The sequence below is a fragment of the Postia placenta genome (genome assembly GCF_002117355.1).
Source record: "Postia placenta MAD-698-R-SB12 unplaced genomic scaffold POSPLAscaffold_20, whole genome shotgun sequence".
Lineage (NCBI taxonomy): Eukaryota > Fungi > Basidiomycota > Agaricomycetes > Polyporales > Adustoporiaceae > Rhodonia > Rhodonia placenta.
Window position 1 is genome coordinate 110833 of NW_020169851.1, and position 21622 is coordinate 132454.

Consider the following 21622-nt stretch of genomic DNA (forward strand, 5'->3'; position numbering starts at 1 on the left):
ACGTTACCCCAACGGTCTGTTATAACTCGCCGCAACCAGCCACAACGGTCTCTTACCTTTGTCCGCATCCATCATCTGCCTTTGTGAACGCCACTCTCCTCGGCAGCCATAATCCACCCGATACTGCCTTTCATCACAACAAAGAAAACATATAATTATTCACCATGCCCGCCTCTCGTGACGAACGCCACTCGACGTCCAACGCCTTTTCCGTCTTCCCCGTTGTCACATTTGAACACCAACACACAGCAGTAGATGAAACGCAGCCCGCCACCTGTGTCGTCCCTAGCTACGCTGCTGTGGGTAGTCCACACTTCGCGTGCTTCGAGTGGGATGCATCCCAACCAATCCTTTCCCCGGTCATCTCTGCGAGACCACCCTCTCCATATACCTCCGCCAGTCCACCCTCCCCTGCCAGAGTCGCCAGCCCACCGTCCCCCATCATACCCTTCGCCAGCACACCCAGTACCTCGAGCCCGGCCAAGCGCCCTCGCCCAGACGACGAGGCGTCGCAAGGCTCCCCGAAGCGGCTGCTGTTGGCCGAAGACGCTGGCCTATCTCCTGCTGACATCGCTGCACCTGAGGTTCAGCCGAAGCGTAAGCGCGTGCGCAAAAGCACCAAGGATCCAAATCACATACCGCGCCCATCCAACTGCTTCATATTGTACAAGAACGACTATATCCGTCGGCTGTATGAGTCTGGGTATGAAGCGATGTCGAAGGACATCACCAAGGTAATTGGTGAGTTAGCCCCATCGTTACATAACGCATGGGTTAAAGCTATCATTGTGTCACCCCAGGCGCACAGTGGCGCCTACTTCCAGAAAATGAGCGTCGATACTGGAAGGACAAGGCAAAAGAGGTTAAGGACGATCACCGACTATCAAACCCGGGCTACCGATACAAGCCCGAGCGTAAGAAGACGGGGCGGCCTCCAAAGGGCGAGTCTCGAACCGAGAGAAATCTTGAAAACGCGAGGGATCAAGAAGAGAAGGAGAACGACCAGCGGTTGGGAGATGATAACGTGGCTAGGCCATTAATTGGATCGACTGAGGACAACCACGCTACAGGAAACACGCGAGCAATAGCAGGTCCTCAGCGCGTCAGTCTGTCGACTGTTCCACTAATCAGTCGGCAGTCCCAAAATAATTCATCACCCCCACTACACAGCGCAGTCAGAGCGCCGCGCGCTGGGACAAGCACTGAATGGTGCTATGCGGGCCAAGTAATGCCGTATTTTCAACCACGGCCCGCATCGGTGTTGCACCCAGCGTTCCAGCAGGCGAGAGCTCCTCGTCCCGTTACAACTTATAGGGGACAGCCTGCGCGTCCAGACCCATCCCTTTCCCAAGTTGTGAATGAGGCAGCAAATCATGGTCTTGCGCTCCCTTATGTCGCAAATTCATCGACTTACTATTTGGTTCGTGCTTCCAGTCACACTTCATCGCATCTTCCACTGACATCTTTCCCTGCCAGAGCGGCAACCACGCGCAATACCCAGTTCAGGCGCCGGTGGACGGATTCCAGGTCATGGCGCCAGCACAGGTGTACAACGCCACACAGTGCCTTGCCTATGTGCCGCCTCCATCGATGCCCTCCTACACGCATCCCGCCCTCTACCAGCATCCAGCAGCAGCACAATACACATCGCCGTATGTGATCCCGACACCCGGCAGTTCTTACGGCCCGAACTCAGCCTACACTGGAGCGCCCGCGTTCTCGCATTTGACGCCCCCTGACTCGACTACGCCAGAGCTCTTGACGGAGGATGTTGCGTTGGCGCTCTCCGTCTTCGAGGCCCAGGGATCGTTTATACCACAACAGAGTAACTCTCCTGACTTGAACTCAACGCTGGCGTCTGCGACGCGTCACACACCACTCGAAGAGTCGTCGCAGGGTTCAGACTGGTTCTCTGACATGTTTCCGGACCTCGTCTAATCGTTGAAGCTTCGAGTTCTGCCGTAATCCACGCACATCTATGTTTTTTGTATCAGTGTAACTTATCCATATTTATCACCTGCCTGCTGCTTTATCCTGCACATCATATTGTCGCATTTTGGCTAGTTTACCGTAGTTCTGCTCGCATTTTGTATGTCCTTAGCTATCATTGGTTGTCTTCTAATTCACGCATTATGGGACGCTGTGCCACTCTGCTGTGCGATCACGCCTGATTAAGATCAGCATATAGCAAGCGTGGCGTTGCGGAGGGATACAGCCAGTGAGCTCATTCTGGATGATCGGCGTTTGTGTACGCGAATTCAATTGGGGAAACACATCAGAAACACCGCCGGTCGTGCAGCATAAGTATTTTGAACGCGCAAGAGTTGCACAGATTGTAGACTGTCATGCATATGCGGATTACTCGAGCGCTTGATCATGGATCACCTCGGGCGCCTGATTGTCATCAGCAGCTGACGCCATGATCAGGTCGCCTTCTATTTCTACGTTCGATTGCCTGCAAGTCTACAGGGTTGGGAATTTATACTCCACTAAACGGATCAGCTTCGATACAGTAAATGAGCTCCATACATGCTGTTGTTGTCCATACTGGACACAGTCACTCTCGCTTTCGTAGCCTTATCTTGTGGGACAGCACATAGTTGAGCACGCAGTCACTCCTGCCAGAGATGATCTGAGCTACTACGGTGAAGGCTAGTACCCAGGCTGATTACTTCTGTCTCTTCCCCGTGTCATGATGCTTATCCGTATTTCTTATGCTGTCGCGTTTTGTGCGTACTTGAAAGCTGCTTCTGTTATAGACCTCTATTCCCGCTAGGTAAGTCGTTCAGGGTTCAAATATACCTCAATGACCCCTCATTCCGTTACATGCTTATTTATCAACAGCTATTGAAAATATCAGGGACCTACAGCCGTCAGTGGTGTGTATTCTGAATCGCTATCCGTCCGCTACCTCGTCATGGATGAACGTGTGGGGCACTAATGAAATTGGGCGGAAGTGCCATGAGGCCCGGACCACCTCCCGTATGCCACACCGATACAACATACGTTGAAGTTTGCTATCACAGAGCGAATTGAAAGTACAGTACCGGCTAGCCTTCTAGCGCAAGAACGTACACGACCTCAATAATCATCAATCTACTGGCACATGGCAAGTACTACATTGTCGTAGCTTCTTGCCTGTTCCAGAAACGCGCCCGTGATCCCGGGTTTCATATGTCCTATCACATCTGATGTCGTTCGTATCGCATTCGACCACCGGTGAGCTCGATTGGATTGGCATACACAGGGAGCAGTTTGTCTTTCCCACGTTTATCATTATGTCTCTTTATGGTGTCTCTCTGTTATCCGTGAGGATAGATCCCGCGCAAATGCAAGAGACCGTCGCATTTATGCTCACGAGAGGTAAGCCGCACGTCGAATGAGCAGTCTATCGGCTCACACTATAGCTATAGAATGTACCCGCTGTCCTGGATGGAGCGCGCTGGTATCGTGTTATATAGAGCACCACTTGGCGCTTCGAAGATTGCGGCAACCGGACACATACAACGTGTGTGGGGAGTGGCGGTCTACTATCATGATGGTTAATTGAGAGAGCACTACAATGTCCATGGGCTTACACTGACCAGCTCCCTGTAGATCGGGGATTAACTTCAGAATCAACCATCAGGCCCGCATCACTTCGTACAGGAGATCTGCAATTTGACCTATCTTACAGCGGCAGATCTCCACCGCATGCAAAAAGATATATCTATTGTCTTTCATGTTATTCTGAACCCAGACTGAGCTCCGAGGCAAGTGTGGCACGCAGGGTCACGTTACTCGCACGGCCTCGTATAACTCGACTGGACTAGCCACGTCGATTCTAACCTTTGTCTCCCACATCCATCACCCACCTACTGTCGGCATCCCCGTACGCTATATCGTAACCCAATCACCACAATCTCTATCCACGAGAAAGAATTCAAACAATCATCCACAATGCCCGCTCCCCACGACGAACGCCACTCGACCGACAACGATTCGTCCGCAGTTGCATTTGAGAACAAGCTGGAGACCTCATCTGTTTCTTCCAACGCCACAGTAGGAAGCCAGCGATCTCCCCTCTTGAAGTTGGACGTGTCGCATGCGGTTCCACCTACCACTCCAACTTCTGCCAGCCCATCACTCCCTACCACCTCCTCAAAATCATTCCCCTCTTACATGTCTACTGTCACATCCGATACAGCGAGGCCGCACAAGCGTACTCGAACAGATGACGACCTATCGTCCGGTCCATTGAAAGTCCCACGAATCGACGTCTCAATGGACGAGACGTGTAACGCGCAGTCTCCAAAGGATACCACGCATGAGAGGAGAAATGCAGAAGAGACGAGGGGGAAGTACGGGGAAAATCATCCTGCCTACCAATACGAACGGGAACACGCGAGCAAAAAGAAGGTAGCCATGAATTATGAAGAACTAACGCAGGAGGTAGAAGGCGCGCAGGATGAAGGGCAAGAAGCAGAGGCTCAAACAGTGGGCATGTCCGTCCCGTCCACTAACGCCGAGGTTGGCCTCCATTCGTCTGCTATCGGAGCAAAGTCGCTGGTGGGGCCACTGCCTATTCTTCCACCAACGGTGCCTCCAATCAGTCGCCTACTCCGCTCTAAGCTGGCCCTTCAAGCTCCCCTCCCTCTGCGCCACGCCGAGCTTGAGCTGGGCGATACACGGAATAAGAGGCCCTCTATCAAGCGGTGCCTTCCACGTGTCCAGCCATACTTCGGGCGAGAATCGGCGCCAGCACTCCAACCTCGCCTAGCCGCTGCTTCTTATCCTCGAAATGTCCAGCATGACTCTTTTCTCCTTCCGTCAAGTGGTGCAGCATCAAGCACTGGATATGCAATTCCCCAGGTAACATATCCACAACCAATTAGTGGCGTAAGTACCTTGATTGTGAATCCGCGTGTCTCTTTCTGACGGAATTGCTCTACAGAGTACTGGCCAGCCGCACTACCAGCCCCCGCTGCATTACCAGCCTCAGCTGCAACACCAGCCCCCACTGCGGCTCCAGCCTCCGTTGCAGCTTCAGCCGCGGCAATACCAGCTTCCGCCGCCAATGTATGGATACTGGTTTAGACCTGCAGTATCCATCCCGCCGACCTATACTACTGTGGCCCCTGCCTCCATGTCGTATTCGTCAATGGCCCACCTGCAACAGAGTCCCGCGGCATTCCATCAACACCCGGCCACCGCATCCTTCCCACAGCCCACAGCTTTGCACGCGATGCCTATTCCCGACGGAGCTGGGTCGTTCTACGCAACATACCGAGGGCTTTCTGGATCGGTGGCCTCAGTTTCGTCTGGACAACCACTGTATGCAGAAGAGCTATCATCACTCTCTATCGCACAGGGCCTCTACGCGCTGCAGCAGGAGCAGTCCGACAGGCCGGACCCCGATGCACTAGCATCTGCGCCACAATATGGTCAACTTGCCCCAGGCAATGAGGTGGTGCAGGATCAGTGTGGGTCCCCTGATATCCACACACTCTCCGGCCAAAATTCAAATTTTCAGCAGCTGCAGTATTATGCACCGGAACCTGAAGCGTCGCTGCAGTGATATATCAGTTCATCATTTATCTTCGTTCACCACCTGTAGTCTGATTGCCCCTCGCTGGCATAATTCTCGTCGTAGTATAGACGATAGCGGAGTCATGCGCACAGTGTACAGTATTCATTGGGATTGCATCATGTGCGCATATATGTTGTGACTATAAGCACAGACAAGGCCCACTTCTTGGTTGATATATCTACTCTTGGTTACTACGCTGGATTTACCTTGAAGCCTTTACACTATACGTGTTGAAACGCGCTGACCTGCGCGGTCAGGAACGAGCTCGCAAGCTCGGGCGCGCGAGTAGCCGGTGGCCGGAGGCCCCTATCGTAGTATATAACGACCCTGCGCGATGTACGTACCGCACGCGATTGTCCCTTACGGGCATCGCTACGCCCGTGGACAAACGCGCCCCGCGCCGTTCGCACCGTTGTTCCAACAATACGCTCCACCTCCAGGCCGCCGTCCGGTCGATTTGATGGCAGTTTCGCCGATCGTTAATGGTTTGCTGCCCTTTCGAATCCGCATCTGGGATCAGGTGATGTAGATGGTGATACAGCCACAATTTGCTATTCTTATTTGGACTCTGGTGTCCAGCTGCTCTCTGTGCCCGTGGACATTGTGCCGGCTCCTCCAGCCACACCAGCCCTCTAGTTGCCAGCCCACCATTACTGTACAAGGCGAGGCGAGGTGCAGCGCTAGGGCCACGAAGACCGCCCACACCACTATAAATCACGTCCAGCGGCGTTCTGAGCCCCAGAGACCTCGATTTTGGAGCAGTTCGACCTTGCGAACCATTTGAGTCAGATGTCGCAAGCATGGGAAATGAGGACACATACAGAATCGCGCCACGCGCTGGTGACTTTCTCGTCGGGCACGCGGAGTCTCCAGCCAGCCACTCGTGGATGGGCCGCGGATCACCTTAGCATCACTAGCATCATCGGGGCTGCCATTCCGGCACTGAGTGACTGTGTCGTCGTCAGGCAGCCTTATAGCGGCAGCTGTGACTTCGATGGTGAGGGGACGCGGACGTATTTGAGACCGTCGCGCATTCCGCCCTTGCACGCAGCTGCTCGGCCTAGCAGGGGCTTGTGCACTCACGCAGCGGCCTGGAGCAACATGTATCAGATGCGTAAAGGGGGCCTAAACGTGTTCGCAGAGGACGTACTGCAGGTTCGTCGCTGCTCATCATCAGACCCTCGTCGCGTTTCCTTGCGTCTCGCAAGCATCAGTGCAGCTGACGCTCGCTATCGCGACCTGAAGGCGTCGTCCGTCCACGCATTTGAGACGTTCGCGGGCCGCACACGGCGGATCCTCCTCAAGCCGGATGGGTCGGACAGCAGTGGGTCACGGTATTACGTCCGCAGCACTGGAGCGATGAGACGACGATTGAAGCAGGAAGGCATGAACAGTGTTAGCGAGGCGCATATTAAGCGGGAGGGGTGTGGATGTGTAGGTTTTGTAGGGAGCGGATGCGAATTATAGGCCTTGAGGTCTGTCTTTTATGCTCAAAGCTCAGAAAGCTACGTGATGGAGAATCAGATGGTAGCGGTATTATGCTGCCAAAACGATTCGCGTGAAATATCAGCCTGCAGCCAAGGTGGCGGGGTGTGGCGCGCACCTGGGTCAAGCACGATAGGTAACAAAAAAGACCATGATGGGATTCACACAATATAATTCGTCGTGGTATACGATAAGCATATATCCACATATGTGATTGATGGTCTTGTGGAAGCGATAGATTTGAGATTGACGATAACATACCGTGTCAGCTTGGAGCAGTTCCCGATATTTTATCATGACTAGACATTGCGTAAGCCAATCACTAGGGAGTGATGTAAAATCCTTTCAATAGGATGGTTTAAGGCCCGGACCAGTAGTTTGTTAGATGACAAAACATGTACTCCATGGCTGAGGAATCTAGAGCAATTTTGTTCTCGAACATGTTACAAGGCGCATTCTGTGGATCATCTGGAGTGGATGTCACATCGAAGGCGGGCGTGGGGTGTATAAAACAGTACACAGATTCAATTAGGATGGGATAAGCCTTCGTACGACAGACCGCAAGTGACGCTAACGTCGATCGAGCAGTCAGGCCTTCTCGGCAGGGTGCACATCCTGCGCCACCCCACAGCGCTAAAAGGGCCCCGGGCGTCCCGGAAGCGCCGCATAAGCGCCCTAGGCGGCAGCAACTAGGGGACAACCAGTGAAGCACACTCGCATCCTATCGCGCATTCCGCCCTGGCTGCCCTCGTCCACCGAAGCGTGACGAGTCAGTAACTCCGCTACGGTAAGGACAGGACAAGCCAAGGCGAGCGCATCAGTTACCTGACTCATCTAAACATATATGATATGCTTGGTATTATGAGTGCTGAAAATCGTCTGTAGGGCTTGTCGTGCGCTCTTGAAAGAGAAACCTTGCACAGTGCACGATACGCGTTTCGGATAATTGGTGATGCGCACTCCCGCGAGAATGTACCGGCCTGGTGGCACGCGACTGCCATCAATGCGTGCTCAGGTCATACCGCCTTGCGAGGGCGGACGAAGTGAACCTCCAAGTCAAGCGGGAGCGTGCATCTATCCGTACGTGCGCGTGAGACGTGCATAAGCACGCGCGCAGAGAAAGATTGTGTTCAACCATAGCGAGATGCTCACGCCATGTACTGATACTTCCGTGAAACTCATGATCTTGTCCGTGCTGAAGCATGTATGTGCATCTTTGCTGTGGTCAAATATGGTAAGCCATTCATTGTCCATCCTCAAAAACGTCTCCTTCATTTTACCATTTAGAATTGGGTACCACCGACATCGACACGATCCTCTTGCATCTGGAACGGTAGTCACAATTCCTCCCTTACTTCTACGATCTGCCATACACTGAATTGTTTCTCGTAGATCGACGTATCAACACACAAGGGAACATAAATGTTTCAATCAAACGTGCACGCCAGAGACCGGACGATCTTCATGAGCTCATCTACGCCCACAGGGGCGCCGACTACATAATCTCACAATCCTAATACAAGATATAGTACTCCTTTACCCTTCGCCACGCAACGGTACGTTTTGATTGTTTGGTCCTGTGTCCCAGGCTCGAATTGCTGAGCGCTAGCGTGGCCGGCGAAGTCACGTTACCCCAACGGTCTGCTATAACTCGTCTGAACCAGCCACAACGGCCTCTTACTTTGTCTACATTCATCATCCGCCCTTTGTGAACTCCACCCTCCTCGGCAGACACAATCCACCCGATACTACCTTTACTCGCAACAAAGACTCCACATCATTATCTACAATGTCGACCCCTTGTGACGAACGCCACTCGATGTCCAACGGGTTCTCCGTATTCCCCGTTATCGCATTTGAAGACCAGCATGCGGCAGTGGACGCATCCCAGCCCACCACCCCTGGCTACGCTGCTGTGGGCAGCCCAGACTACGCATACATCGAGTGGGACGTGTCTCAACAGGGCCCCCCTACTACTCTCTCGACAAGCTTACCCAATACGCCAGAACCGTGCATGCTAGTTCAGACGGATGGCGCCATATCACAGAAGACCCCATGGTTGCCAGAGGCTAGCACATCCTCCAGTGGCAACGCCACCTTCCGCACCAAGCGACAACAAAAGCCGGTATGCAAAGGCAAGGCTAAGCGTGATCCGAGCTATGTTCCGCGTCCCTCGAATTGCTTCATCCTTTTCAAGAACGACTACCTTGATCGGATGCGCGAATCAGGGTGCAAAATACATATGCAAAGCGTCGTCAAAGTAATCGGTAAGACCGCCTTCTGTTTCTACGTGCATGACGTGACTTAGAACGAGCACCTTGCCATTGTTTGTATCTTGATTTCAGGTGCTAAGTGGCGCGCCTTGCCTCCGGAAGAATCACAGTACTGGAAAGATAGGGCGGAACAGGTTGAGAAGAAACATAAGGTAGCGCATCCTGGGTACGAGTACAAGCCGATCCGCAAGCAAGGAAGGGGCTGTTCCAAAGACAAGCCTAGGACTGGTGCTAAACCCACGGAGACAACGGAGCGACAGAGCATGGATAAGGAGAACAGGCCGCAAGGGAGGGAGGTCTCGGAAGATAAGTCAATGGTAGCATCGACCTGTAATGAGGATGGTCTCACCGTGGAACATACGTAAGTGGCACTAGTACCGCAGTCATCCGGTCCGTGGGCTCACTGGCCCACTAGCCAACTACACTGGTCTCAACATCGTTCCCCCGTACCGTCTCTACCATCAGCACAAAAATACGTCGATGCAGAGAATGACTGGACCTCAAACCAACAGTTCCTCCCATACATTCACCCACTTCCTGTCTCAAGCGCGCTGCCAGTATACCAGTCATCAGGACCTCAATACGTTGCAACACCTCAATGCCAGCCCGCCCAGCCCAGCGACGTCGCGTCCTCCTATGTGGCATGTTCATTGCCTTATCATTTGGTGCGCACCTCCTCAGGTATATACTCGGTCCGATGACTGATAGCATTTGTCTTCCAGAATCCAAATCGTGACCAATATCAGACTCTGCAGCCAACGAACGGCTATCAATTCAGGGCTCCCATACCGATTCAGGCGTTCAACGGGGATCCGCGTCTTGTCTCTGCGTCGTCCTCACCGAGCGCATACGCATTCACACCGAACCTTACATTGTTTCCTCAACGAACAATGAACACAGACTCCACGCAGTCCACACTGCCAGTGCCGCATGCGATCCCGACGCACAGCAGCTCTCTTTCACCGAGCTCGTCTTACACATCGACAGGTGCATTTCCACAAATGGTGCCTCCAGACCTATCTAGGACACAGCCGTTAACGGAGGAACTGGCTTGGACACTCGCCGCGCTTGAAACGCAAGGTTCGTACGGCACACAGCAAGGAGATTGGCTTGACATGCGCTCATCGCGGACGCTCGCAACACACCGCACCCAACCCACGCTATCTGAGGTGCCATCTCAAAGTGGAAGCTGGCTTCCCGGCATGTCCCCTGATCTTGACCAATCGCTTGGGTTCCAATGACTACAGTAGTTTCCCAAACATCTCCGCTTCGGCCCACCCGTATGTAACTTATCTGTATTTATCGCCTGTCTACCCTCATGTCCTGTTGTTCCATCTTCGGCATTGTATACCATAAGCCTGCACATCCCTCTAAATCTCACTGTATCAGTCGTTCTTTGAGCCACGTACCATGAGATGCGGTGTTGCGCTCCCATGCAATGAAGCGTTCACATCAAGAATGCATTGCAATTTCAATCTCGCGGTATAGTATCAAATATTGTATGAATGCAGTGGGGTACGCCACATTGTAAGCTGTACATCTATTCGGAAGGAAGTTGAACCCCATGATTAAGGCACGAAGAACAAGAGCATAAATGATGAGAGAAGCGGGAACAGGAGGAGATATAAAATGTATCATCTCATGCTCACAATGGCCATGGACTATCTGAAAGAACTGCGAGCTTCGTTAGACTCGGCGGTTGTAATAAGCCACATTATAAGCGCCCGATTGGCGTTGATGAGATTAGTCTACTGAGAGCAGGGTAGACAATTCCTTCAACCTGAGCCGGCTCCGGATATTCTTATCTGACGATGAGAACAAATCGAGGATCCATTGCATTTGGTCAGCTACGACGTGGGCTAGGTGCTCGACGATTCGCGAACACTATCAATAATCTATCGTACCCACTGTCTATGGGAAACCTATCCTCATCGAAGAGTCAGACAGAGTGCGCTCTGCCTGAACAATGTTCACGGCAATTTTCTCAGGAAGAGGGGTGGGCATGGAAGGAAGGACAGTCCGGCTAGCCACGCTATTGACAGCCAGACCGATCTGAAACGACATTGATCAGCCTACTAGTTGTCTGATCGCTCGCCTCGCGGTTACTCGGGTCCCTCTCCCATCCTCGCGTCGCCTCACGTGTGTGCAGGCTGGGCGTGGACGACGGACGCCTGGTGCAATCGGGCCAGCATTGAGAGCAAATTGTCAGCACACAATGGCCAACGACGCCATTCGCACATAAGAACAATATATTTTTATGCAATCCGGTGCAATGAAATACGACAACAGGCATCGGTGGAAGCACGAGCACGAGCAACGGCGGATACACAACTAGATGTCAAACATAAGCAACAGCAGCAGTATTGTTATCGGAACATGCATGACGCCGGAGATTACCAGATCGCCTCGCACTAGTCTATGACATACCTCTCAGCTTCAGAAGCAAGGCCTGTCGCACGACGAAAAGATGGTCGCAGTGAACCGATGAAGTATACGGCCTGCTCGAAGTATCGCAAGGCCTCGCATTCATCATTCCTCTCCTGGATGACCGACAAGAACAGCGTCAGGGCCTGGCGAAGGATCAGCCTGATGTCTCTCGCTCATCATGTGCAGATCTGGTGATGGTGTTCGAGAAATCGTGGTTGCAAATGCAAGGACGGGATACACCGCCGCCACCGGAGACTCGGCCAAGGGGTCTGGAGTTGGGATCCGGGAAATACCAGCTGCGAAAGCGATGGGATCCACGGTGGAGTGTACGATCCGCTCGGGGACGCATTCTGTAACAGTAGACGGTTCCGGTTCCGGTGTCGGCGTGCGCGATATCATGGCTGATAACTCCGCTAGGTCAACGACATGATGATCTACCTGCTTAGGGTAGAGATCAGAGACAGCTGGTGGTGTGTAATTCGGATCATGGAGGACGTCTAGGTTGCCCGGGTACCTGCTGAGGATATCTGCGGCCATCCTACAGGCAGGGTGTGGATCTGTTGAACCTAAAAAACCAAAGGCGCCCGACCACTCGTATATCTGAGCGTCGGAAAAAATGACTTCTTTGGCAATGCCTTCGTAACGCTTGAAGTTCTTGAGCCACGTTTTGCTCGCCTTAAATACGCCTTTAACTGTACTGTCAGACCTCTCACGAATTTCTTTGGCCTCAGCGATAATGTCCTTGTCCGTGATGAGTTTCTTCTCAAAGAAGCGCCGATTTGCCCAGCGCTTCAAATTACTCTCTAGATTGCCGAAGCGGCGCAAACTGCGTATGATGTCAGGATGATGTTTCATGGTATGTGCGGGGATCATACCACAATCTATGATACTTGTCAGATACGATGGTATCGGGACACAACCACCTAGCCTTGTCCTTCAGTGTACGGCCTACAGTAGTCCTAGCCACCTTGAATATGCGACCAATTGCTTCGTGCGTCGCATTTGGGTGGTCTCGCTTGTAAGTGCAGATTTCCCTTCGCATCAAAGTGGAAACACGGGCACGCTTGCGCTTCCACGCTGGCTTCGAGGGAGTATTTGCGGAAGAGGTCTTTCGTGGCATCTTGAGGGGACGTTCACCTTCGTGCACCTGGAACGAATCACTGAACATCAAACAACAATATGAATCAGCACAAGGTATAACTTACCGACGCTCACAAGCAGTGCAGAGCGATGAGACGTAAAGGGGTTTTCTGGCAGTAATCTGTGGAGGAAGGAAGGAAGGAAGATCGCTCCACGAAGGATGTTCACTTTGCGAAGGCCTCATGAGCCACACGCATGTCACGTGATGCGACGGACGATCGCTCTGGGTGAGCCACTGCCTTTGTAGGGGACTGCGGCGAGGGATACGCCCGTGTTGCAATATAGTATGGCTTACCAGTGTATTTCCCACCTTATAGATGCCCAGGTTTGTGATGCCGCAATAACTGAGTACTCTACCGCCTCCGAATTGTATGGAGTCTTATGGTTTCATCTGCCTGGTCTCACCCCCAACTCGAATAAGCGCGAACGGATGAGTTGTAAGAAGTACCGTCTTTCGGACGATTTGAAGGCAATGCCGCACTCGAGAACACGATGGCCACCATGCGCTCGAGCAAAATCAGAGAATGGACTTCCCAGTCGCTGTGGAGCCATGCGTCTCTGAGCAAGATTTAAGCCTATGTCCCTGTGTGCTGAATGAACGTTCATTTCGGCGCCGTTACATTGACGTGACACAATATTACTTGGCCACCTATAGGAGGGAGGGGAGAAAATGGTAAATCATACCACAGACGCTTCGTGATCCGTACCCCTGGCGTTCCTGTTCCTACTAGTCTTATTTGCGTCGTCCTCTGACGCGAGCTTCAGTCGGTGATCATACCTCACCTGAGACTTGTATTCCTGCCTTATTGATCTACGCACCGTGCCTACACTGACTCCCTTCAAGGTGACCGAGCTAATACGAGTTGATGCTCTGTATTATTATCATGTGCCCGCGTCATGGGCGCAGGAGTAGAAATGTGTCGTAATGTTGTGCGTGCGGCGGACTAGCAGTCACCATTCCCGGTTGAATGGGGCCAGAGGAGAGGTGTAAGTATAGAAATGACAAGAGAGCCGAGAGGAAAATGTGCAGTCATTGTCAGCACGTCGTCTCGTGGGTGCCTTGGGTCTCGTATGCAGTACTCCTAGAGAGTCTGGTCTGCCAAGCTTCGTCGCGAACGTTTTGACGACACCAATGAATCTGAATGGGAGTTTCAGCGCGTCGGCCTGTGAGAGTCGAGTACGCCACAACGCTTAGCCCAATGTTTACAGCCCTGCTCGATGCGAGACACTTGATGAGTAGGTGTCATACCGTTTCCGAATGAGAGCTGCAAGCTGTCACTTACTACTATCTGGTCGACATTGGTAGCAGACCCGCGCACTGGGGGTACATGTCTTCACCCGCGCCGACAGGAGGCTTGCGTCGTGGAGAGGCCTATTGGCCTTGAAAGGTATCTTGGGGCCGATGCAATGCAGTTTCGCATGCGTGGTGATTTCTGCCAAGCGACGTGAGCAGTATGTCGAAGGGAATGTAAGCAGAGTACAGCTCGCCTGTACGTCTGAGAGCGGTAGCATCTGGGAGACTAGGGGCGGCAGCTCTTCTAGATGGTTGAGGGTGTTCTATGACATGCGCCTGTCATTGTTTGTGTCAAACCCCGCCGTAAGCAGCGTTATTGATGCATATATGGATATTTGGGGCATCATTGATGATGGACCACTTGAATGAGATACGTCAGGTAGATGTTCGCTAGCACGGCCCTACCCTATTGGGACCAGTAGATGATCCCTCACGGGGAGCGGTGATGGTCTCGTGACGTGCACTGCAGAATATATACGAAACAAGTCAGCACAGTGATTGTTTGGAAAGCAACCAAATGCTTACTTGAATGGCCTTCTCGGCCGTTGTTAGAAAATGAGGGGCTAAAGAGCGGTCGGTAAAATCGATGCGCCGACCTTTCGACAGCTATTTCCTTCTCTGTCTAACAATTTGCGAGGTATCTAGCGAAGTGGATTGTGCGCGGGAGTAAGTATGCGGGAAGGCAGATGCAATAACGCACAGGTGTACATCGATCTTCATTTCAATATGTGAACTTTCCCATCTCCTCTCCCAGGAAGTGGAGGCTTTGTATATCGCTTCAAGACTGCCGAACTTGATGCCAATCGGCCAACTCCCTCAGTGCTGGGAACTCTATGAAGATTATAGATTTCTCGAGCTGAAGTATCCAGCTTTACAGTGTGCTGCTCGATATCTATGGCCAACATATTCTTGGTATATAGCTCAGCGCCAAAAATGTGTACTTGAAGGGAAACCAAGACAGGGGTAGGTGTTAAAATGGTGTTTTCAACGGGTAAGCGAATAGACATGCCAACGAGTGCGCGAGCGGGCGTTCACACGCGCGGGCGGAAGAAGGTTTGAAGGTACGGAGCGCTCGAATGGAGCCTTGAATAGCCGTTCGAGTACTTTCTCATTATGCTATTCTATTGAACGTTCGAAGGGGCTCTCGAATGGGCGTTCGAATAGGTTCTTGAGAGCGCGTTCGAGGAGTGCGCAAGTGCTCGTTCGAAAGAGTTCTCGAGAGCGTCTTCGAAAGTGTGCTCAAGTGCGTGTTCAAAGGTGTCTCGGAGGACGCGTTCGAAGGGGTCCTTGGCAAATGTGAGTTCAAAATGAGTTAAAGCAGCGCAATGGTAAGATAGGCCGCATACACAAACTACATCATCACGTGATTTCTGGCTGTCACGCTCGCGAGATTTCGGTGGTAAATAGCAGTCGGCGGGAGTTTGCACTTTCGTCAGCTCAAATAAAGGAATTCTGCTTCCTGAGAAGCCTTAATAATTACATTTTGCATCGATCTTGGGAACAGAATTTCGAATTTCGACCTGGTCGAGGAGCAAACTCAAATGCAAGGTGCGAATGCGACCATGTGATGCTGACTAAGCAGTGCGGTAGAGTGCGGAAACAACATGCAGTACAGGTCAACAACGACACCAATATGCCCAGACGCCGCAAAAGAAATATAGTAACACTGTCTCATATTTTTCTCAATGCATACCACAAGGGATTGGATGAGAAACAGGCCGCATTTGCAGGGAAGGACTTGAAGTATCGCATTCGCAGTTCCGGATTCCTTTTTTCGATGATTACAATACAGATTTATTTCAAAAATTAAATAGTACATAGGTTCTCTATCTAGCGCACATAATGAATGCAGCAGATATGCGAACAGAGGGCGACAACCGTTGCAGTTGCGCAAACAACGCCCCTCGTCCTCATGTTCCATGGTGACTTCACGTGATCGTCACAGGTTGTCACACATGTAGTTTGTGTATGCGGCCTATCTTAGTAGAGGCGGGAAAATGATCGGACGAATCGGGACGAGCGCGAGCGCTAATTGATGGTTACGTAATATCACTGATGTGAACATTCGGTCCTTCCCACGCTTGCGAGTTCTGCCTTCGTCACAGGCCACGCATGTAACGCGTAGGTTACAGGTACCCCGGGGTCTAGTAGAATGTAGGATTAGGGTCTTTCTGTACATATCTGGTAGCATCTGTTTCCCGCTTCTTTAGCCTTATTGTTGGAACGACGGTGCGACGGCGAGGGGCGTGTTTGTCCACGGGCGTAGCGATGCCCGTAAGGGACAATCGCGTAGCATACATACATCGCGCGCGGTCATTTTATACTACGAACGGGGCCTCCGGCCCCCGGCTACTCGCGCGCCCGAGCTTTCGAGCTCGTTCCTGAACGCGTGCTTCAACACTTATATCCTCGTTGTGGCACCGTATGCTTTGGTACTCACTATAGATTGGGTCCTGACGCATGGCGACTGAGGGCTGGGGCTCAACAAACCTTACAACGCAGGATGTGTTACCATCCCCAAGTATATCTCCTTGAAAGTCACGCTGTTCTCAACTCGGTGCTACGGCATGCAAAAAGGAGGGGAGCAAATGTCCTTCATCAGAGAGTCCGTCGCCGAGTAGCTATTTGTGTCTGAGCTCTAGTTCTTCGATCTTTGGCAGTCTTGTGAATTCCACTGTTCGGCGGTTCGGCGGAATCCACGTCACGATTGCTTGACTTCGACAGAGGCACGCCAAGGTACGGTTGTGTCACTGTTTTGCCTGCTCAGATAGCGCCTCCTGCTGCTACGTCATGAAGGGTGAGTATTTGGCCAGAATGCTCGCCTTCGGTCTGGTGTGTTATTCATTGAAGACCAAGACGATGCCACACTTGAAGAAAAATTTCTGACTCTTGGCACAGGCGTCGCGGCGACAGGCGATCAGGCTCAGCAATCCTCGCATTTGGCTATGAAAATATCTACTGTTGCTGGCTAGTCTGGCAGGGTTCCTGTCCTGATCTCCTGCCATCGCTTATTGAGATTGAGGACAAGGGCACGAACCTCATCCAACCAGATCTGGAAGCGCTGCCGGCAACTGACCGCTATAGAGATAATTGTACGTTCCTCATTTCAGGATGCCTGACCCACTTCATAACCGACGCTGTTACGACTCACTCGAAGCCAATATTTTGCTGCTCCCGTGGAGGCATTTTCCTGACACGGCTCTCGTTGGGAGTCTATTGGGAGGCGTGTTGCGCTGTGTTCGTCGACACCATTAACTGCTCGCGATCTCCTTCCCTTCAGTATGTGTATACTGGACTCAGAATACTCAGACAGAGTGCGCTCTGCCTCAAGAATGTTCAAGGCTATGTTCTATTGGGGAGGGGTGGGCATGGAAAGAGGGACAGTCCGGCTAGCCACGCTATTGACGGCCAGACCGATCCGAATCGACATTGATCAGCCCACCATTTATTTGATCGTTCTCCTCGCAGTTGCTCAGTCCCCTTCCGCATCCCTACGCTCTCGCGTGGTCTCATGTGTCAGCAGACTGGGCTGGGACGCCTGGCACAATCGGGTCAGCATTGAGAGCAAGGTGCCAGGACACAGCGGCCGACGATGTCACTCGTACACACGAACAATACGTTTTCACGCAATCCGAAGCAATAAGATACGACGGCGAACATCAGTGGAAGCACGAGCAGCATCTTCACGTGAGGATTGGTAATAGAACATGCGCGACGCATGAGTTTACCAGATCGCCTCGCACCAGTCTATAGCATCTCTCTCGGCCTCCGAAGCAAGAACCTATCGCACGACGGAAAGATGATCGTGGTGCACTGGCAGAAGAGTGATTTATTTCGTACTAGTGAACTACGTGACATGCTCGAAGTGCCGCAAGGCCTCGCATGCATCAATTCATGGCCGCTGGACAGCCTTTCCTGGAGCCCTATGCCTCTCGGTCCTCATATGAGGCTCTGGAAACGTTGCACTGAGTAACAGCTCGAGAAACGTGTATGGACTACGGGCCTCACGAATTGCAAGGCTGTGATCTTCGGAATATGGTCAGGAAGACGATCGAACGTGTGCAGCAGCCATTGTGAGCGTTGGCGTACCGGACGCAGGGTGTATTGTGGAAACGAGTCCTGTTTGCGTAGGAGACTTCGAAATAACGGAGTGGGAGACCTGAATCTTAGAGCCAACTGTGAATAAAGGAGAAGAGGGGGCATGATTCGCTGGTGATGGTGTTCAAGAAGTTTTGACTGCAAATGCGTCGATGTCAAGGACTGCTGCCGGGGACTCAGCCAAGAGATCTGGAGTTGGGGTCCGGAAAATACTAGCGGCGAGGGCCGCAGAATCTATGGAGTGTACAACCCGCTCGGGGCCGCGCTTTGTAACAGTAGGGGGCTGCGGTTCAGGCGTCGGCGTGCGCGGGATCATAGCTGATAGCGCCGCCAAGTCAATGACATTATGAACCACCGCCCCAGGGTGGAGACCAGAGATATCTGGTGGTGTGTATGTCGGATCATGAAGGACGTCCAGGTTATCCGGGTATTTGCTGAGGATATCTGCGGCCATCTTGGAGGCAGTGTACGGGCCTTCGCCTGCGAACCCAAAGGCGGCTGACCATTTGTCTCTCTCAGCATCAGCGAGAATGACACCCTTGGAAATGCCATGGCGACGCTTGAAGTTCCTCAGCCACGTTTTGCTCGCCTTAAATGCACCTTTCGCTAGACCGGGAAACGTCTCGTGGATCTCTTTGGCCTCAATGAGAATATCCTTGTCCTTGATGAGTTTCTTGTCAAGGGTGCGTCTCTCCGCCCAACGCCATAAATTGTTCTCTAGCCCGGCTAACCGGCTAATACTGCGTATGGTGTTAGAATGATGCATCACCCAATCGTGCGGAGGTCATACCACAGTCTATGATACTTGTCAGATACGATGGTATCGGGACACAACCACCTAGCCTTGTCCTTCAGTGTACGGCATACAGTAGCCCTAGCCACCTTGAATATACGACCAATTGCTTCGGGCGTCGCATTTGGGTGGTCTCGCTTGTAAGTGCAGATTTCCCTTCGCATCAAAGTGGAAACACGGGCGCGCTTGCGTTGCCACGCTGGCTTCGAGCAATGCTTTGCGGAACACGTCTTACGTGGAAGAGGCTGTCCGAAGCGCAGCTTCAGCATCTTCAACGGTCGTTCTCCTTCGTACACCTGAAGCGAACCGCTGAACATCAAACGAGCAACAACATGAACCAATTCGAGGTGTAACGCACCCGAAGCTCAAAAGCAGTGCAGAGGGATGCGATGAGACGTAAAGGGGTTTTCTGTCAGTAATCTGTGGAGGAAGGAAGGAAGGAAAATCGCTCCACGAAGTATGTTCACTTTGCGAAGGCCTCATGAGCCACACGCGTCTCACGTGATGCCACAGACGATCGCCATTGGTGGCCACGAGGGCTGCGGCTCGGAATACGCTCGTGGCGCAATATAGTATGGCTTACCAGTGTATTTTTACACCATACAGATGTCCAGGGCTGTAGCACTCCACCGCCTTCAAATTGTACGGAGTCCTATGTTTCTATGACATACGCGTGTCATTTTTAGCATCAAACACCGCCCTGGGCGGTATCATGGACGCATGTATGGATATTCTGAGGCACCATTGATGAGGGTCCATCACAATTAGCCACGTCAGGTGGATGTTTGTTAGTGTGACCCTATCGGAAACAAAAAATACCTCAAGAGGAGCTTTCACGGTCACGGGCCGCGCATATGCTGCGTTCCTACGAAACAATTTAGCACAAGAATTGTTTGTTAAGCAATCGAATGCTTACTCTAATGGCCTTGTCGGCCAATGTTTGAATTCCAATGGTCAAAGAGCGGCCCGTGAAATGAACGCATCGTCAGCTTGAACAAGCTATTCTGCCCCCATCTTACAAGGGTAGGAGTATCCGGCGAAATGTATTATGTACTGGAGTAGGGATGCGGGAAGGCGAATGCATTATCATACAAGCGAGTCACCCCATCTCCTCTCCGAGGGAATGAAGGCTTGGTCGATCGCTTCAAAGTTGCCGAACTTAGTGCCAGTCTGCCAGCCCCAGTGCTGGAGACCCTACGAAAAGCTATAGAAATCTCGAGCTTGAACCCTGCTGGTGTATCTAATTTTACAGTGCGCTGCTCAATATCCGCGGTCAGCTAAACAGCGCTACGCTAAAACAACTGAATGCTAAGGAGGAACTAAGGCAGGTGTTCAAATAAGTGTTCGAGCGGATGAGTTGAACGGAAGGAGTGAGCAAGCGGACGTCCAGATGCGTGCGCGGAATGACGTTTGATAATGCGTAGCGCGCTCGAGTCCCATGGGGTTTTGGATAGCCGTTCGAATGGTCTCTCTTTATGCCATTCTTAGTATTGAACATTCGAATAGGTTCTCCAATGCGCGTTCCAATGAATCGTAAGCGCTTGTTTCGCAGGGTTGCTTCAGTGTGCATATAAAAGGAGCGCCTAAGAGTGCATTCGGAAAGATCGTCAAGTGTTAGTTCAAAGTGGTTGAAAGCAGCGCAATGGAAAGGGAGGGGAAAGGCGAAATGATCGGACGTGTCGGAACGGAGGGCAAATAGGCGCGCGCATGTCAACAAACATTCGCGTCACACGCTCCCAAGCTTTGCATTCGCCAGACAGGCTTTTTTTGACTTTCGCGCACTTCTGGATTCGATTCTACGGCACGCAAGAAGAAAGGGAGCAAATGCCCCTCATCCAAGAACCTGTCGCCGAGCAGCTCGGTTCTGAGCTCCAGTTCTTGATCGCGTCGACCTCTCGCAATGCGGCTACAACAGCAACTGTCGTCTTAAGTTTGAATTTCCCTCCTTGGCGAAGTCCATGTCACGACCGTCTGGCTTCAAGTAAGGCGCACCAAGGTACGGCGGGGTCACTTTGTTTTGTCTGCTCAGATTGTGCCGCCTGCTGCCACGTCACGAGGGGTGAGTACTACATCATCGACGAGGCGTTTTGCAAAACCCCTTCTGTGCTTTACGTATACCCGGACGTGGGGAGCGGGCGATACAATTTCTCACGGAACGCAGACTTACAGCAACAGGCAACGAGGCTAATCCAAGGCTCCCACAGGTCTGCGCATCCGCGATCTCTGATTGACTTGCTAGGACTCCCCGGATCATCTTGAGCATCTCCTGTCGTGAATCAGGACAACGTCTTGCACTATATCTAACCAAGTTGGCGGATGTAGTGGCGTCAAAGTGGGATAGGGATGGCCTTGCGCAATCGGCGTCTGACTTACACGGTGGTGAGCATCGTGGTGTGTTGTTAATGACATGCATTCACTTGGCTCTTACGTTTAAATCCCGTGCTGACCTGTGCTACTTCGTCAACGCCGGGAGACGCATGTGCTTGGGCGTGACATCGGGCGCTTATATTTTCGACTGCTCCGTACGTAAGAGATTTGTGCCT

The 21622-nt window shown here is 52.1% G+C and overlaps 5 protein-coding genes across 5 annotated transcripts; 3 read left to right on the forward strand and 2 right to left on the reverse strand.

The window, feature by feature from the left end:
- Window positions 1-164: 164 nt before the first annotated feature.
- POSPLADRAFT_1062048 (hypothetical protein) lies at window positions 165-1938 on the forward strand (the record flags this gene model as incomplete). Its single annotated transcript, XM_024481471.1, has 3 exons — window positions 165-741; window positions 801-1420; window positions 1477-1938. The coding sequence occupies 3 exons, from the start codon at window positions 165-167 to the stop codon at window positions 1936-1938; spliced, it is 1659 nt and encodes a 552-aa protein (XP_024333689.1).
- A 2001-nt stretch (window positions 1939-3939) lies between these two features.
- POSPLADRAFT_1157955 (hypothetical protein) lies at window positions 3940-7131 on the forward strand (the record flags this gene model as incomplete). The annotated part of the gene is made up of 7 exons (XM_024487258.1): window positions 3940-4878; window positions 4934-5462; window positions 5783-5905; window positions 6010-6089; window positions 6329-6724; window positions 6815-6993; window positions 7017-7131. The coding sequence occupies 7 exons, from the start codon at window positions 3940-3942 to the stop codon at window positions 7129-7131; spliced, it is 2361 nt and encodes a 786-aa protein (XP_024333690.1).
- A 1712-nt stretch (window positions 7132-8843) lies between these two features.
- On the forward strand, window positions 8844-10568 carry POSPLADRAFT_1158364 (hypothetical protein; the record flags this gene model as incomplete). Its single annotated transcript, XM_024487314.1, has 4 exons — window positions 8844-9321; window positions 9400-9688; window positions 9743-9992; window positions 10050-10568. 4 exons carry the CDS (start codon window positions 8844-8846, stop codon window positions 10566-10568), a joined length of 1536 nt encoding a protein of 511 aa, XP_024333691.1.
- A 1288-nt stretch (window positions 10569-11856) lies between these two features.
- POSPLADRAFT_1158253 (hypothetical protein) lies at window positions 11857-12874 on the reverse strand (the record flags this gene model as incomplete). Its single annotated transcript, XM_024487298.1, has 2 exons — window positions 11857-12580; window positions 12678-12874. 2 exons carry the CDS (start codon window positions 12872-12874, stop codon window positions 11857-11859), a joined length of 921 nt encoding a protein of 306 aa, XP_024333692.1.
- A 5536-nt stretch (window positions 12875-18410) lies between these two features.
- On the reverse strand, window positions 18411-21511 carry POSPLADRAFT_1186233 (hypothetical protein; the record flags this gene model as incomplete). The annotated part of the gene is made up of 7 exons (XM_024489206.1): window positions 21247-21511; window positions 21072-21145; window positions 20862-20985; window positions 20172-20273; window positions 19663-19739; window positions 19125-19388; window positions 18411-19026 (listed from the first exon to the last, which is right to left on the reverse strand). Exons 1-7 carry the CDS (start codon window positions 21490-21492, stop codon window positions 18411-18413), a joined length of 1503 nt encoding a protein of 500 aa, XP_024333693.1. The 5' UTR covers window positions 21493-21511.
- Window positions 21512-21622: the final 111 nt, after the last annotated feature.